Source organism: Hyperolius riggenbachi, chromosome 4 (genome assembly GCF_040937935.1).
Source record: "Hyperolius riggenbachi isolate aHypRig1 chromosome 4, aHypRig1.pri, whole genome shotgun sequence".
NCBI lineage: Eukaryota > Metazoa > Chordata > Amphibia > Anura > Hyperoliidae > Hyperolius > Hyperolius riggenbachi.
The window spans coordinates 130,926,463-130,953,358 of NC_090649.1; the positions used below are offsets into that span (position 1 = coordinate 130,926,463).

A 26,896-nucleotide genomic window follows, 5' to 3' on the forward strand; every position below is an offset into this window, starting at 1 on the left:
GATTCTACTACTTTACTATCCGTGAGCCCATCATTACCAAGGACACCTGCAGTGTCAGAGAGGTGTATATAGAGTAAGGAAATAGTTTAAGGATTACCGCTATGCAATGCACTATGCAATGCACATATACAGGTGTTCATTATCAGCTGGATCCCCTATTGCTACGCCACTGGTTAACATCACATTCAGAAAAAGTCACAATGTTCTATGCAAGTCAGTTAAAAAAGATTGGAAACGGCCCATTTAATATTTGGTTGATGGCAGGAAGCCTCGGTTTCCTGCATATCACTGTTGCATGCTTCAATTAGTGTCAAATAAGTGTCAATTAGTTAGATTGTTGCCTGGAATAAGTGGATTATCTGTACTTATAATTGCCTAGGATTCTCCCTCATTCATTACAATTACAATTACTTATATAACACAAAAAAGAGGCTCAGTTAAAGTTACCTTATCTTCATTCTGATTTTGGATATACAGTAGCATAGCAATAGGGGGTGAAGAGGTTGTGACCGCACCGGGGCCCCTGAACTAGAGGGGCCCACTAGGGGCCCTCCATCCATTTTATTAGCTTTCCATTGGTGCTAAGCTGGTAATGAACATCTCTATATGTGCATTGCATAGTGGTAATCAATAATAAGCATTCCCCTACCCTGAATACACCTCTCTGACACTGCAGCTGTCCTTGGTAGCTTTTGGGACTCGTGTATGTAGAGTGCCTGGAGCTTCATGTAAAACTCGCACTGGGGCCTCAAACTCCTTAGTTACACCATTGTGGATATACCATGACATGAATAAGCGAGAACCTTCACAAAAATGTTGCACATGGCTTATGATTGCCGGGGGAGTAAAAGTAAGGAAACGGTTTGCAAACCTGATGCTTACTAAATCAGTATCTATACATGTAGCCATAGAGTTGGCTGTTTTGGACAAATTGTTATTAATTAAGTGGAGCTGCAATGCACTGAAGAGCTATCATGCAAGTGTGAAACATATATGACTTTTCTCCTCTCACCCTCCTGTTATTTCCGCCATTGGTGGAGAAGTTCCAGGGTTCATGACCTGGTGTCCACTAGGAAGCAAAGTAGCCTGTGACACGCTAGGGGCAACGGCCCATAATACACAATAAATAGACCGCCTATCTCACCAAGTCATCAAGGTCCCTAGATTGTGAATGCAGGAGCAGGGTCCCAAATGGAAAGCACGATCACAGATCACATACTGTGACACCACTCAGGGTTTCCAAGGTTATTAGACATCAGTTGTTATAAAGACCATAAAACTATTAAAACAAGGGTCAAGGCGGAGCACTCCCATGTACATGCCACTTGCATCGTTGCGCCCGCCCTCTGTGAGCTTCATCAGGGTGTGCAGGCAAGGGGACAGGTGCAACAGGTATGTGGGTGGGGTTATGTCCCTGCATTGGCCAAGTGAGCGTTGTTATACACGGCTTGCCTGAACCAGCTGATTGAAACAGTATGCACACTGCTACACAGGCAGACTACTAGACAGTCTCAGTGGCCCATTTGGAGACTCAGCCATAGTGTACCTACCCCTGTATGTACAGCCGGTACCCTCACCTTGGCAAATACCCTGGGAGCTCCAGGTTGCAAAAGATGTGAGAAAATCAACTGCCTATTGGACTGTACAGCTTTGGGTGAAACTATTTCATGGTGTTGCTTGAGATATACATCTCTGATGGTTTGTGTGCTTGCAGCTTATACCTGCCACTAGCATTCTGCTTTCCTCCCCCTCTCTGAAAACTCGGGAAACTCGGTACCAGAGTGTGTGAGTGTGTGAGTGTGTGTACTGACTAATGCAAGTCACATGTGTATGAGAGCACTTCGTTGGCCCTTGGTCTTTTTGATAATTGATGAATAAAGTTGCCTAGTAACCTTGGAAACCCTAAGCGGTGTTACAGTAAATGATTTGTAGCAATGGCCCATCATCCTTTGCGGAAGTGCTTTGGTGAAGACCTGTGAGCACTTAGACTCCACACCCTGGAAGTGCCTACACCAATCCCCAATGACGAGATCAACAAGAGCCTGACACTAAGCATGCTGGTAAACAAGCACAAATAGGCATAGATTGAAGGACTAAATGATGGACAGTGCTACCATCCTCTTTGTAAACACTTGCCTCTCGCTAGTGGTCATGACTTCCAGTACATTGGAGAATATGAAGTGTACTTCTGATGGATGGAGGGTTGCTTTCAGCCTCTCACTCTCCATGAAATGAGACACAAGAAGTTGCAGACTCTTGTAATAGGACGCTTCAGAGGTAACCAGCTCAAACATGGCCTGAAAACACAAATCAAAAATTATTTTGCTTAATTTTAATGCATGGTGCAAAATCGTAACACAAAATGAGTGGTGATAAAAGGGATCAGCCAATAAGCTTCAGGTAAGAAAATGCCAAGAATCGTACTGCAGAGAGCTTTCAATGCAGGATGAGGGGAAAGAGATGTTGTAAGATACTTCTGTGAGACTTTGACCTAAATGGTATTTGCAGAAGTTCATCCCTCCAAGACTTTGGAAGCTTCTGTATATGGAAAAAGAGGCTACAGTGAAGTAAGGAGGCAGCACATGGAAGAGAGGATCTGCTACATATCTCTGCCCATGGTAGAGACGTTCTGTTACATATAGAGGGCTGCCCATGGGAGAGAGGTTCTGCTACATATAGAGGGCTGCCTATGGAAAAGGGGTTCTGCTACATAGAGTGAGATGTCCATGGAACAAAAAGAGCTGCTGACTGAGGAAGTCTGCATCTGAAACACAGGGATATGCTGCACAATAAAGAACATGGAACAGGAGGAAGGCTGACTCCATGCAGCTCCATGGGACCTGCATATGGGCATTGTAATGCATTGGGGTGCTTCATGTGCACATGAAGTAGTTGCTAGGGATGGTCAATGAGGAGGAAATAGCTGATGCAGGATAATGCTAATTAGGTGTGCAAATGTATGCAGTTTGAAAATGGATCAATGAAATCCTAAGGAGAGAAACGATTTGTTCATTCTCAAGCTGCAAAAAGGTGCATACAGAATTTACATAATCCTGCATCAACTCAGAGCTATTTGTATCTTATCGACCATCCCTAGTGGTTCAAATACAAAGAAGAGGAGTAAGGGGGCTTATACACATGGGCATCGAGAAGAGGGTGATGCAAAAAAAAAGAAAAGAAGAAAAAAAAAAAAAAAAATATATATATATATATATATATATATATATATATATATACACACACACACACACACACTAAGAGGAATATGCATAAATCTATGCAGACCTGTGAAGCCGCTACATTTGGGAGACATTGTTGAAGCTTACACTCTATTTCTCTTGCTCCGGGAAAAATATAGGCATTGTTCTAGTGAATGAACAGTCAGAAACAACAATCCATCGAACACAGTGAATCCAACGCAGGAGACTTGGGCGCACGGGGAGTCACTTCGGCGCCGCCAGAAGACGGAGCTGAAGTTACTTTTGAAACACAATAATTCAGCTTCCAGCAATTGCTGGAAGCCGAATTATTTCGTTCCCCACCATCCATGGCGGCCTGGAGGGGGAATAGTATTTAACACAGCCGGGAACTTGTGCAGCAGCAGGATCAGCGATATACCAGCTGTATCCTGCGCCCACGTCTGCCGCGCCGATTCCTCTCGCATGCACGAACCATAGTGGCAATTACAATGAAAAATGTTGAATACCGTAATGAGTACAGGCCAATGAATGCTGCTAAGTTTAAATTTAGCTACCAGCTACTTATATCTCTGAGGGACTTGTATAGTCTACTACTGTATGCCAGCTGATGTCAGTTTTCATTGTTGTCAGTCACCAATGATATGGCTGTCCACAGCAGAGAATGGATTATATCTAGAGGTGCCATCTGCCTTATGTGGCCAGTTATTCAATTACCAAACTGTTCTTAGTAGTGCAGTTTCCAAAGGTGCGGCATCCTGGATTCACTACTGAATAAGCCTCTAGCTCAAAAACGAAATGACAGCCAGTGTGCCATGATATCGAAAAACACCTTTCTTGGGACAGAACTCAGCAGTAATGGTACCCCTTGTTTCTGTTCTTACATAGTTACATAGTTATTTGGGTTAAAAAAGACATACGTCCATCGAGTTAAACCAGAGAACAAAGTACAACACCAGCCTGCTCCCTCACATATCCCTGTTGATCCAGAGGAAGGCGAAAAACCCTTACAAGGCATGGTCCATTTAGCCCCAAAAAGGGAAAAAAATTCCTTCCTGACTCCAGATGCCAATCAGATAAAATCCCTGTATCAACATCATTGGGCATTACCTAGTAATTGTAGCCATGGATGTCTTTCAACGCAAGGAAAGCATCTAAGCCAACTTTAAACGCAGGTATAGAATTTGCCATAACTACTTTCTGTGGCAATGCATTCCACATCTTAATCACTCTTTCTCTAAAGAACCCTTTTCCTAAATAAACAGCTAAAACGTTTTTCCTCCATGCGCAGATCATGTCCTCTAGTCCTTTGAGAAGGCCTAGGGACAAAAAGCTCATTCGCCAAGCTTTTATATTGCCCTCTGATGTATTTATACATGTTAATTAGATCCCCTCTAAGGCATCTTTTCTCTTGACTAAATAAACCCAGTTTATCTAACCTTTCTTGGTAAGTGAGACTTTCCATCCCACATATCAATTTTGTTGCTCGTCTCTGCGCCTGCTCTAAAACTGCAATATCTTTCCTGTAATGTGGTGCCTAGAACTGAATTCCATATTCCAGATGTGGCCTTACTAGAGAGTTAAACAGGGGCAATATTATGCTAGCATCTCGAGTTTTTATTTCCCTTTTAATGCATCCTAAAATTTTGTTAGCTTTAGCTGCAGCGGCTTTGCATTGAGTATGATTATTTAACTTGTTGTCTATGAGTACTCCTAAGTCCTTCTCCAAGTTTGATGTCCCCAACATATCCTATTTATTTTGTATGGTGGTAGACCATTGGTACGACTAAAATGCATGACTTTACAATTTTCAACATTGAATTTCATCTGCCATTTATGTGCCCATATAGCCATTCTATCCAGATCCTATTGCAATATGACACTATCTTCCTGAGAGTTGATGATTCTGCACAATTTTGTATTATCGGCAAACATAGCAACTACTACTGCATCTACTAGGTCATTAATAAATAAATTGAAGAGCACTGGACCCAGTACAGGGATCCAGTGCTGGCTCCCCAAAACCACAGCCGACAAGGATGTTGCCTGTGGCGGAGGCGCATGCCTGCAATATTTACCTTTCCGGCTCCAGTGCAGATGCAGTAGCGTCTTTCCAATTGGGCTCAGGCGGGCATAGCCGAGCCTGATTGGGTCTGCTTTGCTCCGAAGATGCGAGTTCCCTGTGCTGTAGAGCGGACCCGATTGGGCGCGACTATTTCCGCAGTAGGTAAATATCCACCTCGTTGGTGTTCGAGTATTTCCAGTGCTGGATCACAAAGGCTTGAAAGGGTGGGTAAAGCCTCATTAGGATCCAGAGGCTTCCCCCTCCCGAGGGGGGTTGTTTCTTACAGATTTTCTTTAAATAATACATGATGTTGACCCTTTTTGAAACGTACCTCTTGAAGTTTGACTTCTTGGGGCTTCAGCAGGGTTAGAACTCTGCTATCTTTGATTTCTGGCAGGTCTTGCCACAGATTGAAGCCAGAACAGGAGTTTTGTAAACGACTTAGTGTTGAGTTAGATCTGTGATGCTCTGTGGGTGGGGATGACCCCTGCTCTGGAGATTTAGGGCTATCTGGGCTTTTAGGTCTCCGTGCATAATTGTCTTGAAGTCTTCGAGCTTGGATCTCATGCTGTGTGGATTTATCCCGGTATTCCTGGTATAGGAACTCTCCAGAAGAAAAAAACAAAACAAAAAATCAAAACTTTAAGTTTCATAATAAACATAGTAAGTACAGCACAGAGCTCACCAATCATGAATTAGCTGATGCTTGAAGTGAGCCAAGGAAATTCCTTGAGGCAAACTCATTTATAGTGAAATTCCACTTGCTAAAACAGTTGCTATAAATATGTATCGGTTATGCACATATCTTGCAATTTATTATCATAATAAATTACCTGCAGCCAGCTACAAGTTTCCAAAACTAACCACAAGTACAAACTGTACTCCTTTTCGAGGCAGTAATCTGTACTATGTTTGCAGCATAGACTGCCCAGGTACTTATCTTTCCCTGCATGAGTAATTAGCTGCACAAAGCAGGAACTCTTGTTATTTATTTCAACACACTTTCACATAGGAGACAGAAGGTAGTGAATTTACTGCCAATCAGCTGCTCCTGTGCACCAGCTGGGCACTTGCTAGTGAATTGTGTACAAATAGCATTTTTATAGCACTGTATATGGAGGTTCCATCTTAGTCTCCCTGTATTTCTTACCTATGCCCATGATTGTTTTCCAGGAATCTGCTTGTGCGGGATGAACAGTTGGCAGTGTGTCTGGGGTGGACGTGGCACACTCATTAGGGGAAGGGCTGTCTGCTGTAGCATTGCTGGAATCTTCAGAGTGAAAATACTCTCTGTAAGAAACAGAAGATTCAGGATTAGTTGACATTGTAATAAAAAAGTAAAACTGCACTAGTCTCAAATCCACCAGGCCATTATTTGTCTACTGGAATTCATTAATGAGATGCACCATTTAACACTTTAGCAGCCAATGTATTTAGAGGCTTGCACATACTCCAGGCCAATTTATTTTAGCACTTTTGTTTATTTCTTGGTTACATTGTTTTGCTTCTATAGAGTACTGCAATAATGTGTATGTATGGCCTCTTGTCACTAGGGGGCAGTGTGAGACAATAACAGAGGACTTCTAAATTCAGTTTCCATATTTTCTGCTAGAGAGGGAGATCAAAGCTTTTTTATGAATTTATAGCTCAATGTGTTCTGCCGATTGAGGTCAAAAGCAATGCACCAAACGTGATACAGTAACTAATTTTTTTGCACTTTGGAGAGGAAAGAAACCCTTTTTGAACAGCACCACTCAAAAATATGAGAAATAATGTTTAAGGTAGAAAAAATATGACAAATCTTTATTACAACGTTTCACAGTGTGATACAGTAACTCTAATGGGTTAAAGTGAACCTAAACTGAGAAGGATATGGATTTTGCTTTTTAAATAATACCAGTTGCCTGACTCTCCTGCTAATCCTGTGGTTCTAATACTTTAAGCCACAGCCCCTGAACAAGCATGCAGATCAGGTGCTCTGACTGAAGTCTGACTGGATTAGCTGCATGCTTGTTTCAGGTGTGTGATTCAGCCACTACTGCAACTAAAGAGATCAGTAGGATGTCAGGCAGCTGGTATTGTATAAAAGGAAACATCCATATCCCTCTAGGTTTAGGTGTACTTTAAGGATTCTATGGCTCAGCTATCTGTGGCCAAATTTGCATCAAAGCCCAATACACCAGCTCTTGAATTCTTACCATTTCCTAATTGCAACTTAACTAACTAAGCTTTTCTCGGTGATAAATAAACTGCGTGTATGATCGTCAGCAATGTGTTACCATAAATCTCAATAACCGGTAAATTTACTAAGTATTAATCACTTTAACCTATGTAAAACAGGAAACATTTGTTTAGCTTATATATACATTTTTCAAGTTCAATATGCAGTTGAAACCATTTTTTACCTGTAGCAAACTCTGTCTTGTACAAATTGAATGCAAACTTTAAAACAAATCCATTAATTTACCTTGTAAACTTGATGTCATCTGTATGATAAAAATAATCCCCTCAAGAACATTGCCGCAGAATCTAATAGATCTGCCTGTCAGAAATAGTAAGCTGTGCAGAGGCGCCAAAAGAATAAAAGTATGCTAAAAAGTTTAAAACATTCGGGTGGCGGCGGTGGACCGGTCACTCCAAAAAGGACATGAAGTTTTGTCACTTGAGAAACAGACAATTAAATTTAATACTCCACAATTAATTCGCAACGCGTTTCACGGGCACAATCCCGCTTCATCAGGCAATAGACATACGGAGTATCACGGCTGGTTGTCCAAACTACGCTTGGCACCTCTGTGACTGTCAGAAATGTTCCGGTCAGCCTAGAGACTGTTATGTGTCTCAGGTCAGGTCTCAGACAGACCTCTGCAGACTCTGGAGCCAAACAAATGGTGAAGATGTCACGTATTGTTCCTTCCTTCCCCTGAAAGGTACAATGCATCATGGGAGGGATGCTTTTACAACACATTTTTGGGCAGTTTAACCTTCCCGGGGTAAGCCGCGCAGGAGGTTTTCTCAGGCCCTGCTGGGCTGGATTTGCACAATTTTTTTTTTTGCTGCACTTTGCTAGCTGCGTGAGCACACCGATCGGGTGGATCGGGACTCCCGATGACGTCATCCCGTCGCCATGGTGACAGGGAAGCCCTCCAGGAAATCCCGTAGGGTAGGGGGATGCCGCTGCACAGCGGCTATCATGTAGCGAGCCCTAGGCTCGCTACATGATTTAAAAAAAAAAAAATTACAAAAAACGGCTGCACTGCCCCCTGGCGGTTTTTAATAGACCACCAGGAGTGAATCGTTTAGTGACAAGCATTTGGTGGCTGCCATATTTATTTCATTTTAAACAATACCAGCTGCCTGGCAGTCCTGCCCATCTGTTTGGCTCCATCAGTGTCTGAATCACACACCTGAAACAAGCTTGATCTTCAACCTTGTTTAAAGGTCTGTGGCTCAAAGGATATCTTAGTGCCGCAATAAAAATTAAAAACGGGGGAGCAGGCATGTGTACCGCACTGTCCTCATGCCCACCGTTCCCCCAGTTCTCTTCTGTCCCCCTCCAATAAGATTTTATAGCCCCCCCAAAGCTATTTCTGGAGAAATCCAGAGGGTTCGCACACTCAGTAATGACCATGTCCTTATTTATTCAATAATCGTGACACAAATCCAATCCATAACCTTATGGAATGGATTTGTGTCGCGATTATTGATTAAATAAGGACTTGGTCATTACTCAGTGTGTGGACTCTCTGGATTTCAAACTTGCATACTTGCAACCAGATAGAAGAAATCTAAAGCTGGCCACTAACGGTCCAATTTCTAGCGAAAAATCGTTCGAGCGATCAGAAATTCTGATCGGATTGGTTGTAAATAATCTCCATTGGTGGACACAATCGATTATGAACGAGTGAAAAAAATGTCGGCCAAATGAATTTTCGACGAACGAAAATTTGGATTTTCTTGGTGGTCGTGATAGATAGGAAGCAATGATTGGTTAGTTGATGGTGTAGTGAACGATTTTTCGTCCGATCAGAATTTCTGATCGCTCGAACGATTTTTCGCTAGAAATTGGACCGTTAGTGGCCAGCTTTAGGACAAGTCCAGAAGATTTGAAGAAAGTCTGCATTAGGAGAGTCACAACGCCAGCAGTTGCCAACTTGAGATGCATCAAATTTTGCCATTTTAATTGGAGGTAACCAATTGAGGACAGTGGTGTTAAACCCCCCTAGTGACCAGGCCATTTTATTCGAATTGGGCCACTGTAGCTTTAAGGCCAAGCTGCAGGGCCGCACAACTCGGCACACAAGTGATTCCCCAACCCCCCCCTTGTCTCACCACCAATAGAGCTCTCTGTTGGTGGGGTCAGATCACCCCCACGATTGTTTGTTTATTTTTCATAAATATTTATTTTATTTTTTTTTAAATTAAATTTCCCCGTGTTTTTTTTTTTTCCTAACCCTCCCTCGCCCGTCAGCCTATCACAGCGATACGGCTTTCCCCAGTACAGCGCTGCCGTGGATCGCAGGGCTGTACACAGTAAAGTGAATACACATCATTCACTTTACCGACACAAACAACGTTTACATTACCGCACCATTACCGAACTATTACCGTGCGGTAAACATGCGTTAAATTTTCTGAATCCACTAACAAAAACATACCATGCGGTAATTTACCGCTTGGGCGATAACGCATGCGGTAATGCTTTATGAATTGCGGCCAAAGTGTTAGAGGCAGAAGATAAGCAGGATAGCCAGGAAATTGAATTGTTTAAAAGGGAAATAAATATGTCAGCCTTCATATTCCTTCAGGTGTGCTTTCTACAGGCAGCATGTTCCTGGGAGTTACACTATTGGCACGACCCAAGGTACTTGAGTAACACAGGCATCGCTGTGGCAACAGCGGTACTAATGCACGTTGCCATAGAAACCCTAATGGTACTCTAGTACCACAGGTTGAGCTAATAACATCCCTCGCGCCTGTTACTGGTAGTAACACAATAATATTGCTATGTGCATAGCAATATTACTGCAGCTTCGTACATCAACCCCCTTGTTCCTTCTGATCCCCATGACTATTTAATATTTGACTTTCAGCTAAATGTATATCTTCTGACAGGAAGAGGAAGGCTTGTCACAACGTGCCCTCCTACCACCTTCCCATTCCCTCCTCTTCCCTGTCCCATTCACTACCTTTCAGGAGCGGGGAAGAGGAAGAAATGGGAAGGTGATGGGAAGGAACACCACCACAAGCCAGCCTCTTCCTGGTCTGAAAATCTGACTTTAGCCAAAAGTAATATTTTTCAAGGAGTGATTACGAAGTCCAGGGGTAATGAGGAGAGAAAAGGACAATGCACAGAGGTATGTGGACCCAACATGAACATACCTCTGTACTTAACTTAGTAGGTAAGTAAAAAAAAAGGTAGTTTTGCCTCAGGTCAGGTTTCTTTTAAGTAATTTTTTAATCTGGATATAAATTATATCAGGGCTTAAAATACATTTTGAAACTGTAAAGCTGGAGTTTTACTTGGGAAAAAAAAAAATAAAAGATAAAAATGATAAAAACTAAGATTAATTTATTTGAAGTATTCGGGGCTATAACTAAAGATTGATTTCTGTGTATTTAATGGATGAGAACAGGAGAATGCAAGGTAATCGATCCCTGTCTATCCAGAAGCCTATGAAAGGAAACAGCAGAAATTTTGAATGCATGAACACAAGAAAAATAGTTAAGCAATGTGGTATAGCCGTGACGACATTTACAAATCAATAATCTGCGGCATTCCATAATACCAAAAAAAGGTCCCTGATTGCTTTGACCCTATCTATGGCAACAGCGCTCTTCAATATATAACAAGAGGTAATTCAAATATACTCCAATGAATATTTTTACTGAAGCTTATTTTACACTTTATTTCCATTATTCATGTTTCCATTGGCAAAAAAACCCTCAAAATATGGTATACATGCCCAACAGATTCAGTATGTCTACTTTTAACAGCACAATGGCACAGAACAGCAGAGCCAGGTCTGTGCCTTTACCCTTGTCCCACCATGTATGGCTGAGCAACACCCCCAGGAATAAGCGCCTACTGTACTGATACTTCCTGTGTTTAAGTACGAATTTAATACCTAACTAGATTATAGTGGCTAAATAATTGTGTGTGTATTATGTGTGCGTATATATGTATATATATATATATATATATATATATATATATATATATATATATATATATATACACACACACACACCTGTTAAGAATTCACTATTACCCCAAATGTATTCTCTAAATTGGAGGCCCTTCATAATTCAAAGTCAAAAAACGAAGGCTCGATAAAAACACATGACAAAGCATACTGTTGCAGGGATGAGCAAACAGAGACTTAAAACATGGCAGAAGCCATGTGATCAGCGTGTGTGCCAGGGGGTGGAGCAATAAGCCTCATGTAATGCAAGAAGGGTGCTATGGCAATGCAGAAGCCATCCCTTGCACTACAAATGTTGGACGAAAAAGGGTGGGGCACAATCAGATAATAAGGAAGGTGTGGTTGAAAAACATGACACTGCTGGGAGGAGCAAGACAAAAACAAAACATACTAACTGAGCCTCTGTGGAAGCGCCAGAGCAGCACAAAACGGCTGTCAGGCACATTGGTCCCCACACCAGCCACTCCACTGTTTCTAAAGCACCTGATACTTGTGTTGCTGAATGATATAATCTTCATTGCATGAAGATAAAGCAATTTGCAAGCTTAAGGTACTGTTGCTGATCTTCTGCTATACCCCAACGGAATGAAGTCAATCTTATTTTTGTTTGCCAAGCTCATTATGTATCTGTCTGCCCCCACATTTACAGGCCAACCCCCATAATGATCTATGTCTTTGCCCCGCCCATCACCACCATCTTAGAATATTAAAAAAAATAAATGTAGCATTCCACTATTTTCTCTACAAATGGCCACACCCTTCCCCGCTGCAAACATCACTCACATTCATATAACCCCCTTCTCCACTTATTGCCCTAATGCGAACTGTAGTGTACCCAAGAGGCACTATGTCTTTTGCACAGATGAGAATAGCAGAGACAAATGGATAAACAAAACAAACCACTACAACGGCTTAAAGTGGATCCGAGATGAAAAACTATAACAAGTAACTTGTCTATATATCTTATCTAAAGTTTAGACAGCAAATCTAGCTGCAAACAGCTTCAACAGAATATGATTATTTCTTCCTGTGATACAATGACAGCAGCCACGTTGTTTGTAAACATTACACATAGGTAAGCTTATCTGCATCTTCAGCACTCAGCCTAATCCCCCCTCCTCCTCCCTTCCGCCTCTGAAATCTCTGGCTAGTAATACCTCCCGGTCCTACTGCCCAGACTGAGCTCCCATGAGCCCTTGCTACTGTCTGAAAATGCCAAGGCTTTCTGAAAGGTTTGTTTAGTTTATAGGGAATTAGAGTATTAAAACAAAAACAAAAAAGTATTTGGCTTGAGGAATGCCCTATAAACAATAGGAAAGGAACACAATTATGCAATGAGTAAAAGTTCATCTCGGATCTACTTTAAGTAAGAGAACTATGCCACGTATGCGCGCCTTTCTGAGCACCTTGTAAGGGTCCTGTTTATCAGCATCCTGCTTTGCTTTTCTTTTCCAATAGGGTGCCAACTATCAGGGTGTGGCAGGAATCGGTAATTGTATGGAAAGTAAAACATAGCAGGTATCAATAGCCAGGCTCATTCAAAAGGCACACTATTACTCATGCAATGTATTTATAGTACAGAGGCTGATGTACTATTATTATTTGCTTCAGTGAAGATGAACACAACAGAAAGAATGCAGTCTTGTATTAAACAGCATAGCTTTTGGAAAACTTGATAATACGGGGTACAGCTCTGCGACTAGAGCCATTATTAAACATGCCAGATGCCCATATTTTCTGAGAGGAATCCAGATTGTAAGTCACCTTATGTGCGATAGCAAGCAATAATACTTCAGTTTCCTAAAACAAGATCATTCTGTCCTTTGGCTACAGCTTACTGAATGTTACATATCAGCATTGCTTTTGTCTTACAGAAGTCAGTCTTAAGGTGCCCCTACATCTAGCGATGTATGGGCATATCGACTAAAAGAGATCTCTCTGATTGAATCTGATTGGAGAGAGATCTGCTGGCTGCCCATACATCACAGGCCGATTCTGGATCAATTTCAGCATGACATCTCTAGAGGAATCGGCCTTGTGACACTGCCTCTGCCGCTGTCCCCCCCCCCCCCCCCAATGTTTATGGTCCCTGCCTCCGACAGTAGGTATAACCCTGTCGCTGGTCAGTTGGATGCAAGGTGAATGGAAAGACAGCTCCGCCTGCTCCCACTGAAACTCTGGGGATATGCTAAATACTATTCCCCCTCCGAGTTGTAGCAACTCGGGGGGGTTACATAATTACAGAAACCCCTGTGCCATTATAGACCCTTTAACATTGCGGTCTATGGCAGTACTCAAGTCAGGCTCAGCATGGCAAGGATCAGGACCTGAGATAACCTGATCTGCCCCCTGGTGCCTGTCCATTGTAATTTCACCTGCTCCACCTGCACTGACGGGGAGCACATTTAAGTTTGGGAGGACAGTGGCCGGGCGTCTGTTGTGTTCATCGGTCTTCACAGTACGACGTTTTCTGGTGTTTTCTACTTTGATATTAAAAGCATGCATGACCCACAATTCGACAGATTTAAATCGTCGATCGGGCATGCTTTTTGCGGCACCGATTTTCATCCAGTTCGAAAAAATTATGGAAGCGGATGGTTGGTCAGGCTGCAATATCGCTAGATGTATGGCCAGCTTTAACTAGTTTCTGCACCAGGCGCAGTAGGTATATCTACATCCTGCAGGATTTCATCTGAAGTGTGTACTCGTTCTAATACAGCAAAGTTTATTGCAGCCAGTGGTGTGCCGTCTCTTGTTTTGTGTGGAAGATACCCTGAAGCCGTAGGAGCAATCCAGCTGAGACAAGGCACGGGCTCCGTTGAGGTCCAGAGGACCCTTCAACAGTGGTTTCCAGGTACCCAGTGTGTTTGGCTTTCATCTGAAGTCCCAGGGACGTATGTATTATTCTATTGCCGCAATCCCTGCTGTGCATGCTTCCGTTTGCTCCCGCAAAATACATAGTTAACTTAGGGACTAAACTGTTTTAATAAGTATGTCAAGAATGTATATTACTTTTTTTTTTGGCAAATAAGGGCTTGTAATTAGTGACGGACGCAAAACTGAAAAAATACACCTTTATTTTCAAATAAAATATTGTCACCATTAACTGGGATAGGGACATAATTTAAACTGTATAATAACTGGAACAAATAGGCAAATAACATATGTAGGTTTTAATTACGGTAGCATGTATTATTTTAAGACTATAATGGCTGACAACCGAGAAATAATGATTTTTTTTCTATTTGTTTTTCTTATTTTTCCCATTAAAATGCATTTAAAATAAAACAATTCAGCATCATTTGCCACTCAAAGAAAGCCTAATTGGTGGGGAAAAAAATATAAATTATTTTGTTGTGATAAGTAGTGATAAAGTTATTGGCAAATTAATGGTAGGAGCGCTGAAAGGTGGAAAATGCTCTGGTCCTCAAGGGGAAAAGCCCCTCAGTGGTCAAATAGTTAAAGTGACCACACAATAAATTAGTTCTGACTTATCAGTTAAATGATTGCCATCTCCTTGAAGTCAATTCTTTTCTTGGATGTCTAGGAGTACAACATGATCTATAATCAGTTTTTAACAGAATTCCTGAGACTCTCCTGAGTGGTTAGTTGACTGGTCAGAATCACGTGATCATCATGTGTCAATTCCACTTTATGTACAGGGAGTGCAGAATTATTAGGCAAGTGGTATTTTTGAGGAATAATTTTATTATTGAACAACAACCATGTTCTCAATGAACCCAAAAAACTCATTAATATCAAAGCTGAATATTTTTAAAAGTAGTTTTTAGTTTGTTTTTAGTTTTAGCTATTTTAGGGGCATATCTGTGTGTGCAGGTGACTATTACTGTGCATAATTATTAGGCAACTTAACAAAAAATAAATATATACCCATTTCAATTATTTATTTTTTACCAGTGAAACCAATATAACATCTCAACATTCACAAATATACATTTCTGACATTCAAAAACAAAACAAAAACAAATCAGTGACCAATATAGCCACCTTCCTTTGCAAGGACACTCAAAAGCCTGCCATCCATGGATTCTGTCAGTGTTTTGATCTGTTCACCATCAACATTGCGTGCAGCAGCAACCACAGCCTCCCAGACACTGTTCAGAGAGGTGTACTGTTTTCCCTCCTTGTAAATCTCACATTTTATGATGGACCACAGGTTCTCAATGGGGTTCAGATCAGGTGAACAAGGAGGCCATGTCATTAGTTTTTCTTCTTTTATACCCTTTCTTGACAGCCACGCTGTGGAGTATTTGGACATGTGTGATGGAGCATTGTCCTGCATGAAAATCATGTTTTTCTTGAAGGATGCAGACTTCTTCCTGTACCACTGCTTAAAGAAGGTGTGTTCCAGAAACTGGCAGTAGGACTGGGAGTTGAGCTTGACTACATCCTCAACCCGAAAAGGCCCCACAAGCTCATCTTTGATGATACCAGCCCAAACCAGTACTCCACCTCCACCTTGCTGGCATCTGAGTCGGACTGGAGCTCTCTGCCCTTTACCAATCCAGCCACTGGCCCATCCATCTGGCCCATCAAGACTCACTCTCATTTCATCAGTCCATAAAACCTTAGAAAAATTAGTCTTGAGATATTTCTTGGCCCAGTCTTGACGTTTCAGCTTGTGTGTCTTGTTCAGTGGTGGTCGTCTTTCAGCCTTTCTTACCTTGGCCATGTCTCTGAGTATTGCACACCTTGTGCTTTTGGGCACTTCAGTGATGTTGCAGCTCTGAAATATGGCCTAACTGGTGGCAAGTGGCATCTTGGCAGCTGCACGCTTGACTTTTCTCAGTTCATGGGCAGTTATTTTGCGCCTTGCTTTTTCCACACGCTTCTTGTGACCCTGTTGACTATTTTGAATGAAACGCTTAATTGTTTGATGATCATGCTTCAGAAGCTTTGCAATTTTAAGAGTGCTGCATCCCTCTGCAAGATATCTCACTATTTTTGACTTTTCTGAGCCTGTCAAGTCCTTCTTTTGACCCATTTTGGCAAAGGAAAGGAAGTTGCCTAATAATTATGCACACCTGATATAGGGTGTTGCTGTCATTAGACCACACCCCTTCTCATTACAGAGATGCGCATCACCTAATATGCTTAATTGGTAGTCGACTTTCGAGCCTATACAGCTCGGAAGTAAGACAACATGCATAAAGAGGATGATGTGGTCAAAATACTCATTTGCCTAATAATTCTGCACTCCCTGTATAAGATAAGGAGGGTGAAGTGATATATACTGTAGTTAATAGTTATTTTATTGATTTGTAAGTTTTTGACTGCCTGGTCACAATCATTTGTCAGATCTGCTTCCAGTTTTATTCTATAGGCTTTCAAGTGTAGGAGTAATTCTGGTGTAAAAAAAAATCATCTTTTTTTACGTTAGCCAATAAATGGTATCATCCTGATTCAAAACTTCTTGCTTTAACTTATGGCACGGTACAATACTACTACTGCTTTACCCATGATTTCTCTAACCTTTGGGCTTTTGTACTCTCTTTTAGCCCCTAATACTTTCCAAGTGGTTCTGGGTCACCATGAGCTCTCTGGGTATTATTCTGTCTAACATTTTGCCTGCCTGATGCTATACACACTGTATATGTTTTATCTCAGAAAATGTCATGAACCTGATTTAGTATTATATTTTACCAGACTGGTAATTTGACGTAGTGGAGAAAGTGAACATTTCTATCATTACTGCATCATGGTCCATATCTTTTGCTCACTGTATTGTTTCAGCATCTAGAAAGCAAACACATACCCAAAAGTTCTCCCCTATTAACTAAAGCTTAAATTTATAGAGATTTCATGTTTGTGATTTTTTTTCTTCTTGCCTGCTTGGGGGTGCAAAGGTGACAGCAGCAGGGGTGTTACTAGAGTGGAGCAGCCCTTGCCATTGTAGGGGGGGCCAGAGCTGTGGGGACCCCCAACTATCAACCTTCCCTTCCTCCGATACAGAGGACTATACTTCAGAACAGGTGTTTCTACGGCTAAACTTGTTTGAAGATCATGATGGCCTCACTTGTTTTAGGACCCTTGTGAGATGGGCCCCCAGGCTGTGAAGGGCACCAAGGGTATGCAAGGGGAGGGGATGTGGACATTGGCGGGGCCCCAATCAAGGTTTGGCTGAGGCCCCCATGAATTGTAGTTATGGCACTGAACAGTAGTTTGGTTTTCCTATGTCTTAAGACATTTTCAGAATTTCTGTCCTACTGTCCTATGCAGCAAACAGGAAAACAAGACAGATCTGCAACATTATCTATGTATGGGCAACTTTAGACCAAATAGGCTAAAATCCATAAGAATTACTCTATCGCAATATTCATCTTGCTGCAGCGAGAGTAAGGGTGATTTATGAACGATCTACTATCCTAGCAATACATTTGATGCATGCTCCTCCAGTTTTGTTTTGCGTGCTACTGTGTTTCTAGCTACACTGTTAAGAATGTTGGTATTAATATCTTATATGTAATATCTCACTTTTTAGAGTCCGATGTGAGTTTGATAAGCATAATCCCTTAAAAGTCTACAGTTAAACAGCGGCAAGAATAATGGGATTGTGGTCATTCCCAGTGGAGCTGCAGAAGAATACACATAAAAGTCAAACAAAACCCCATAACCAACTAGAAATTGTTTATATGGAAGCCATAAGAAATAACAGATGAAGTCACAGTTTGATACTATGTTCTCTGAATGTGAAGGTTTTGGCAATCCAGTTTGGTTGTACACTGTACTTTTAGGGTCTGATATACTGAAACATTTTCACAGCTCTCCCTTCTCTAAGTATAAACTGGCACACACTGTTACAACGTTTGACTGAACACTGATCAGACAAGCCTATTCTTAAAGTGGCTACACACTATACAATAGAATGATCTGATTTTACAGCAATTTGTTAAAAATGATTGGTTGTCCCGAAAAATTGAAAGCTTTTTTTTTTCACTCCAGCGAGAAATCCAGGCTGCGTACGAAAAGGGCGTCGGGAAAAAAGGGCGCGTGGTATAAACGTTAAATGGAAATATCGTTTATAGAAATATTGTGTAGAATTTCGTTTAGAAATAGTGTTTTAAGAATTTATAAATCACTAAATAATGTGTATGAGATCCGCAATTCTTAAAACGTTAATCTTCCCTGTTTGTAAAGTGAAACTTATATTTACGTTTATTAAAAACCCTCCCTGTACCTATCCCTAACCCCTAGACCCCCTGTTGGTGCCTAAACCTAAGACCCCCCTGTTGGTGCCTAAACCTAAGACCCCCCTGTTGGTGCCTAAACCTAAGACCCCCCAGTTGGTGCCTAAACCTAAGACCCCCGTGTTGGTGCCTAAACCTAAGACCCCCGTGTTGGTGCCTAAACCTAAGACCCCCCTGTTGGTGCCTAAACCTAAGACCCCCCTGGTGGTGCCTAAACCTAAGACCCCCTATGGATAATAATGTTTTACAGACATTAAGAAATAAAAAATGTAAATAAAAAAATGTAAATTATTTTTTTGGGTGGATAATAATGTTTTAGAAATGTTTTAGAAATAGTGATTTAGTATCTTCATAAACGTTATGCGTCACGGGCTCATTTTGTAAAGTTAAATCATCACAAACATAGTTATAAATCCTTAAAAATCTCCGGGCGCTGTTTGTTAAAACGTTAATAATCTCCGGCGCCTTTTTTTCCCTGTTCGGCGCCCATTAAACGATATTTATAATGGAAGTGAATGGGGCGCCCTTTTTGTCCACTTGTCTCATGCGCCCAAATCTACTGCTTCCAGAAATCCAATCAGATTTCCCTCTTTTTTTCGATACCAGTTGATCAGAAATGGTGGATTTTTCTGATCAATTTTTATGAACATTTAATGGTGTAGGGTAGATTGTCAACTTATTGATGTATAGACCCAAGCAATTTACTTTAGTTTTAAATATATTGGTACTTTAGTATAGTACTTTAGTTTTTTCATAATTAAGGAAAATGGAACACACGTGTGTGGTAAATTGGTCAGATTTTTAAAATGTTTCAATCAATCAGAAAAATTGATCGTAAAACTTGAATTGAAAAGAAATGTAAAAAATTGTATGGTATGTGGCCACCTTTAGTATGAGCAAAGTCAGCGGGATCAGATGCAAATCCAGGAACAAGATGTGCTAGTTACAGCGGATGTAACAGCACTCTATACGATCATCCCTCACCAGGAAGCCATCAGAACAGTCAGACAAGCCCTTAACATCTATACTGCTTTAAAAAGAGAACAAAATTGAGTTTATTTTGGCATTGCTACACTACTCACTAACACAACTATTTTTGGTAAGGTGGACACTACTATTTGCAAATTCTGGGATGTGCCATGGGTGCAAAGTTTGCGCCCAGTGTAGCCAATATATTCATGGATGAGTGGGAAATGGCAGTGCTGGCGCACCCAAGGTGTCACAAAGTAAACACCTGGAAAAGATACATCAACAACCTGGTGTGGATTTGGAGAGGTACAGAAGATGATCTGGATGAGTATATACAGTGGTTGAATAACAATGATAAGGGTATCATTCTAACAGCTAACAAATCAAAAGATCAGATTGACTTCTTAGATGTGGTCATCTATAAGAATGGGAATTCTTTGGGAACGAAAAGATTTTTTTAAAAAAACAGATCGCAATGCTTATATTCCCACACAAAGCTGTCACCACAAAAACTGGTTTAGCTCTGTGCCTAGACGCCAATTCACGAGAATTAGGCGAAATTGCACACAAATTGAGGATTATGAGCAACAGGCTGAGATGTTACTACAAAGATTTGTGGACAAGGGCTACCGGGAAACCCCCTTGAGGCAGGAAATCCAAACAATCAAAGGATATGAAAGATAAGATATGCTGACAGACTGTGAACGGACTCACGAGAGAGGCAAGTATGAGTATGCAATATGTCTAGAATACAACACTCAACATAAAGAAGTAGAACAGATCATTAAAAGATATTGGGGAATTTTACAAAATGACCCAATACTGAAAATGCAAATTCCTGCACACCCCAGATTCATCTACAGGAGAACTAATAACTTACAGAAGAGCCTGGTAAAGACATACATAGATGAACCCAAGGTAAGAACAAGACTGATATGTGGGGAAAAAAAGGGTTTTACCCATGTAAACAATGTAATTCATGCCTCATGGCAAATACACAGAAGACCAAGGAAAACATATCTCATACTACCGGAGAGAATTTTCCCATTAATTTATAACTTGCAGTAGTACCTATGTAGTATATCTCATTTGGTGCTCATACGGGCTGCAATACATTGGACATACAAAGAGGATGTTACAGTCCAGGATGAATGAACATGTTAAAAACATTGAAAAGGGCTTTCAAAGTCACAATCTGTCAAGACATTTTGCAGAGAGACATAACTGTGACCCCTCTGTAATGCAATTCTCTGCGATACAGAAGCTGACCACCAGATGGCGTGGATGCCATAAAATCAGAGAAATCTCCAAATTAGAAACTAAATGGATATATACCATGCAAACGATGAGGCCGAAAGGGTTAAATGTGGACCTTGATCTAAATTGTTTTATAGCGGATGACTAAGATATACAGGGTTGTATACTGGCTATACTGGATATTGGGGTACTAGTGAGGAGAGCTTAGGGAGTGTGACACACCTTATATTGTATGTCCATTAGGAGAACAGAAAATAGGGACACTGACACTGATGACGTTTATAACATTAGCAGGACACTGATCACTCAATTATTTTGATATCACTTTACATAATCATACTCCTCACTATTCTGTAAGTGTCTGCTAATTAGTTAATGGGTAATCTGGACAGCAGCATGTCAAGCGATGTTGAGTGTTTGGCACTGCTGCATGTGTGAAAGGGTCCTTATTACTGTTTGTTTTACTGCATGCCATTTCACTATTCACCTTTTGTACAATGAGACACTAATTAGTCTGGTGTGCATGCAAATTACATGCAACCTGGAAATGGGTAAATTAAAGTCCACAGGAAATGAATTTGGTTGGTAAGATACCAAACTGCACAAGACGTGTACACTTTTCAATTTTCTTTTTACAGAATACATAAAAGATTCACATCACCAACTGTCCCTCTGTGGAGCCCACAATCTTATTTGATACATATAAGACCTGGAAAACAAAGAGTTGGTCAATTAAAGACTTGCAGGGCTCTACCCCAAATATAACCATGTGGATAGGCCAGCAGCAAATCAAACTTAAAAAGAACCTGAACTGAAAATAAATAGCGAAAATAACCATACACAGGTCATACTTACTTCCTGTGTAGTCTACTCTTCAATCTCTTTCTCCTCTGGTGGTGAAAAGCAATTTCACTTTTCACCACTAGATGGCACTAGAAACACTATCCTGATTTCCAGGAAGTGTTCACTTTCTTTTTTTTTCACTGTAACTTGTGCTTTTACTGCTTCCGGTCATTATGCATGGACATGGTCCCTGATTGGGGTCATGTCCATTCATTCTAGGCATTGCAATTAGTTTCACGGATTTCCGTGTCCCAGCAGGTACAAGCGGCAAGGGGAGGGAGAGGGGGTCAGGAGATGCGCGCGTGCATGGCGACGGCACAGACGAGCTATGCATTAAAACCTCCTGGAGCCATTAACAGGCTCCAGCTGGACGTTTTAATGTGGCGGCTTGCTGCTAAGTGGTTAATTTTTGTATCTAGCGCAAGGAAAATTACTTTGATTAACATTTGGAAAAGGTTGCAGGATAATGTTGTTGTGTGCATGAAGTCAGATGGAGTTTGTGAACAGCTTGAATTACATTTGTCTTCCAATTTGGTTATACACAGTGATTTATCTACAATTAATTTTTAGACCCTGAGTTTACTTTGAAAAATGTGATCTTACAAACAAGAAAACACTAGAACTGGCCTCAATTCACTATGCTGGTCTTCATGCAACGGCCAAGTGTACAACAAAGTCTACCTGCCCACCTCAATGTACCTGAAGAAAGGCTCTGCACATTACTTAAGTACCTTCTGTGTGAATCACGTTATGATTAGACCGGGGGTGCCCAATAGGTCGATCGCGATCTACCGGTAGATCGCGACCGCCTATTTGGTAGATCGCGGCCTCTTGGCCGCGTCCCATCACATTTTGCGGCCGGCAGCTGTCCCATCGAATTCTGCTGCCAGCCGCTGGCCAATAGGAAGCAAGGAAGGAGAGAGGAGGCGCGGCTGAAGAGGCCATGACGCGATGTCATGGCTGGGGGCAGCGCCGGGCACGCACGCCTGCCTTCCTGATTCAATCATGCTGCCCGCCGGAGCGCTCCGAGTGCGAGAGGGGAGACCAGACATCGCCGCTGGAGGGAGGTAAGTGATTGAGCACCTATCCCTACCCATCCCTACCTACCTATGCTAGAGGCACCCATCCCCACCCACCTATGTTAAAGGGACCCATCCCCACCCACCTATGCTAATGGCACCCATCCCCACCCACCTATGCTACAGGGACCCATCCCCACCTACCTATGCTAGAGGCACCCATCCCCACCTACCTATGCTAGAGGCACCCATCCCCACCTACCTATGCTAGAGGCACCCATCCCCACCTACCTATGCTAGAGGCACCCATCCCCACCTACCTATTCTAATGGCACCCATCCCCACCTACCTATTCTAATGGCACCCATCCCCACCTACCTATGCTAAAGGGACCTATCCCTACCTGCCTATGCTAAAGGGACCTATCCCTACCTACCTATGCTAGAGGGCACCTATCCCCACCTACCTATGCTAATGGCACCCATCCCCACCTACCTATGCTAAAGGGACCCATCCCCACCTACCTATGCTAATGGCACCCATCCCCACCTACCTATGCTAATGGCACCCATCCCCACCTACCTATGCTAATGGCACCCATCCCCACCTACCTATTCTAATGGCACCCATCCCCACCTACCTATGCTAAAGGGACCCATCCCCACCTACCTATGCTAAAGGGACCCATCCCCACCTACCTATGCTAAAGGGACCCATCCCCACCTACCTATGCTAAAGGGACCCATCCCCACCTACCTATGCTAATGGCACCCATCCCCACCTACCTATGCTAATGGCACCCATCCCCACATACCTATTCTAATGGCACCTATCCCCACCTACCTATGCTAATGGCACCCATCCCCACCTACCTATGCTAAAGGGACCCATCCCCACCTACCTATGCTAGAGGCACCCATCCCCACCTACCTATGCTAATGGCACCCATCCCCACCTACCTATGCTAAAGGGACCCATCCCCACCTACCTATGCTAATGGCACCCATCCCCACCTACCTATGCTAATGGCACCCATCCCCACCTACCTATTCTAATGGCACCCATCCCCACCTACCTATTCTAATAGCACCCATCCCCACCTACCTATGCTAAAGGGACCTATCCCTACCTGCCTATGCTAAAGGGACCTATCCCTACCTACCTATGCTAGAGGGCACCTATCCCTACCTACCTATGCTAGAGGGCACCTATCCCCACCTACCTATGCTAAAGGGACCCATCCCCAACTACCTATGCTAATGGCACCCATCCCCACCTACCTATGCTAATGGCACCCATCCCCACCTACCTATGCTAATGGCACCCATCCCCACCTACCTATGCTAAAGGGACCTATCCCTACCTACCTATGCTAAAGGGACCTATCCCTACCTACCTATGCTAGAGGGCACCTATCCCTACCTACCTATGCTAGAGGGCACCTATCCCTACCTACCTATGCTAGAGGGCACCTATCCCTACCTACCTATGCTAGAGGCATCTGTACCCAGTGAAGGGACCTGTACCCAGCTACCTTTGCTGAAGGGACCTATACTTTGCTACCTATACTGGAGGCACTTGTACCTGGGGGCTGTTCACCCGGGGGGGGGGGGTCTGTAACACTTTAAATGTTGGTAGATCTCCTGGACTTGGCAAATTTTAAAGTAGCTCGCTCGCCAAAAAAGTGTGGACACCCCTGGATTAGACTGTCAGTACAGAAAACTTCCCCATGTATGGCAGGTCATGGAATTTCCACCTGTGGCCTCTAAAAGTTTCCTTTTAATGCATGATAAACAAGCACCGAAGTTCTCAACACATGCATACCCTTGGGGTACTTTGGTTAGGATCAGGGGGTACTTGTACTGGTCATAGACAATCTATTATAGTTAGTTTTGAGATAAAAAAAATAATGACTCAGAAACAAGGCCGTATTTACAGTTAATTAAAATCATCTAGTCACATTGGAAGAACATTTATACATATTTATGGAGTTTTCCTGGCAAATATAAATGCATAAAAAGGGGTACCTGAGATCATGTTACCCACAATAGTGGGTACCTGGCCAACACCGTTATTGGTAAAAGCATGTAGATTTATGCCAATATAAAAGAGAAAACAACTGCACCCTGGAAATTAGAGAGTGGTGCCTTTCCTCCTTTTGGGTTGTTCACACTGTAATTGTGTTTTAAAAAGAGGTCATATAGCCATATACTGATTTGGTAATTCATGCACACACACCCATACCGTATTTTTCGCCTTATACGACGCACTTTTTCACACCCAAAATTGGGTGGAAAAGAGTTCCTGCTATTTTTGGATGAATTGCAAAAACATTTGAACATTCGTACGCATTTTTAAGTTTGGGATTGTGTATGCGTTTACATTATTGCAATGCGAAAATGCATATAAATGGGCCAGTTTTTGGTGAGTCTTAAAAGGCAAAACATACGGTATATTATTTATATCTATCTATATACATATATACAGGATCTTCTAAAAAAATTAGCATATTGTGATAAAGTTCATTATTTTCTGTAATGTACTGATAAACATTAGACTTTCATATATTTTAGATTAATTACACACAACTGAAGTAGTTCAAGCCTTTTATTGTTTTAATATTTATGATTTTGGCATACAGCTCACGAAAACCCAAAATTCCTATCTCAAAAAATTAGCATATTTCATCCGATCAATAAAAGAAAAGTGTTTTTAAAACAAAAAAAGTCAACCTTCAAATAATTATGTTCAGTTATGCACTCAATACTTGGTCGGGAATCCTTTTGCAGGAATGACTGCTTCAATGAGGCGTGGCATGGAGGCAATCAGCCTGTAGCACTGCTCAGGTGTTATGGAGGCCCAGAATGCTTCGATAGCAGCCTTACGCTCATCCAGAGTGTTGGGTCTTGCGTCTCTCAACTCTCTCTTCACAATATCTCACAGATTCTCTATGGGGTTCAGGTCAGGAGAGTTGGCAGGCCAATTGAGCACAGTAATACCATGGTCAGTAAACCATTTACCAGTGGTTTTGGCACTGTGAGCAGGTGCCAGGTCATGCTGAAAAATGAAATCTTCATCTCCATAAAGCTTTTCAGCAGATGGAAGCATGAACCCACCTTTGAACCAGAAACAGCGGCAGAGGCGCCTGACCTGGGCTACAGAGAAGCAGCACTGGACTGTTGCTCAGTGGTCCAAAGTACTTTTTTCGGATGAAAGCAACTTTTACATGTCATTCGGAAATCAAGGTGCCAGAGTCTGGAGGAAGACTAGGGAGAGGGAATTGCCAAAATGCCTGAAGCCCAGTGGCAAGTACCCACAGTCTGTGATGGTCTGGGGTGCCATGTCAGCTGCTGGTCTTGGTCCACTGTGTTTTATCAAGGGCAGGGTCAATGCAGCTAGCTATCAGGAGATTTTGGAGCACTTCATGCTTCCATCTGCTGAAAAGCTTTATGGAGATGAAGATTTCATTTTTCAGCACGACCTGGCACCTGCTCACAGTGCAAAACCACTGGTAAATGGCTTACTGACCATGGTATTACTGTGCTCAATTGGCCTGCCAACTCTCCTGACCTGAACCCAATAGAGAATCTGTGGGATATTGTGAAGAGAAAGTTGAGTGACGCAAGACCCAACACTCTGGATGAGCTTAAGGCCGCTATCGAAGCATCCTGGGCCTCCATAACACCTGAGCAGTGTCACAGGCTGATTGCCTCCATGCCACGCCTCATTGAAGCAGTCATTTCTGCAAAAGGATTCCCGACCAAGTATTAAGTGCATAACTGAACATAATTATTAGAAGGTTGACTTTTTTTTGTTTTAAAAACACTTTTCTTTTATTGGTCGGATGAAATATGCTAATTTTTTGAGATAGGAATTTTGGGTTTTCATGAGCTGTATGCCAAAATCATCAATATTAAACCAATAAAAAGGCTTGAACTACTTCAGTTGTGTGTAATGAATCTAAAATATATGAAAGTCTAATGTTTATCAGTACATTACAGAAAATAATGAACTTTATCACAATATGCTAATTTTTTGAGAAGATCCTGTACACACACAGTAGATACACACACATATATACACAGTAAGTCCCGGGGAACTGAAACTCAACCACCTGTATGTCTCAACTGAC

General features: G+C 42.0%; 1 protein-coding gene across 4 annotated transcripts in view; it reads right to left on the reverse strand.

Moving 5' to 3' along the window:
* Positions 1–26,896, reverse strand: part of NGEF (neuronal guanine nucleotide exchange factor) — a 269,544-nt gene that overhangs the window by 56,072 nt on the left and 186,576 nt on the right. For all 4 annotated transcript variants that reach the window (XM_068280688.1, XM_068280689.1, XM_068280690.1 and 1 more), the window contains 3 exons: positions 6,413–6,552; positions 5,594–5,868; positions 2,137–2,297 (listed from right to left, as the gene is read on the reverse strand). In XM_068280688.1, the coding sequence (XP_068136789.1) occupies positions 2,137–2,297; positions 5,594–5,868; positions 6,413–6,552 (576 nt within the window). The remainder of the gene's footprint in view (positions 1–2,136; positions 2,298–5,593; positions 5,869–6,412; positions 6,553–26,896) is intronic.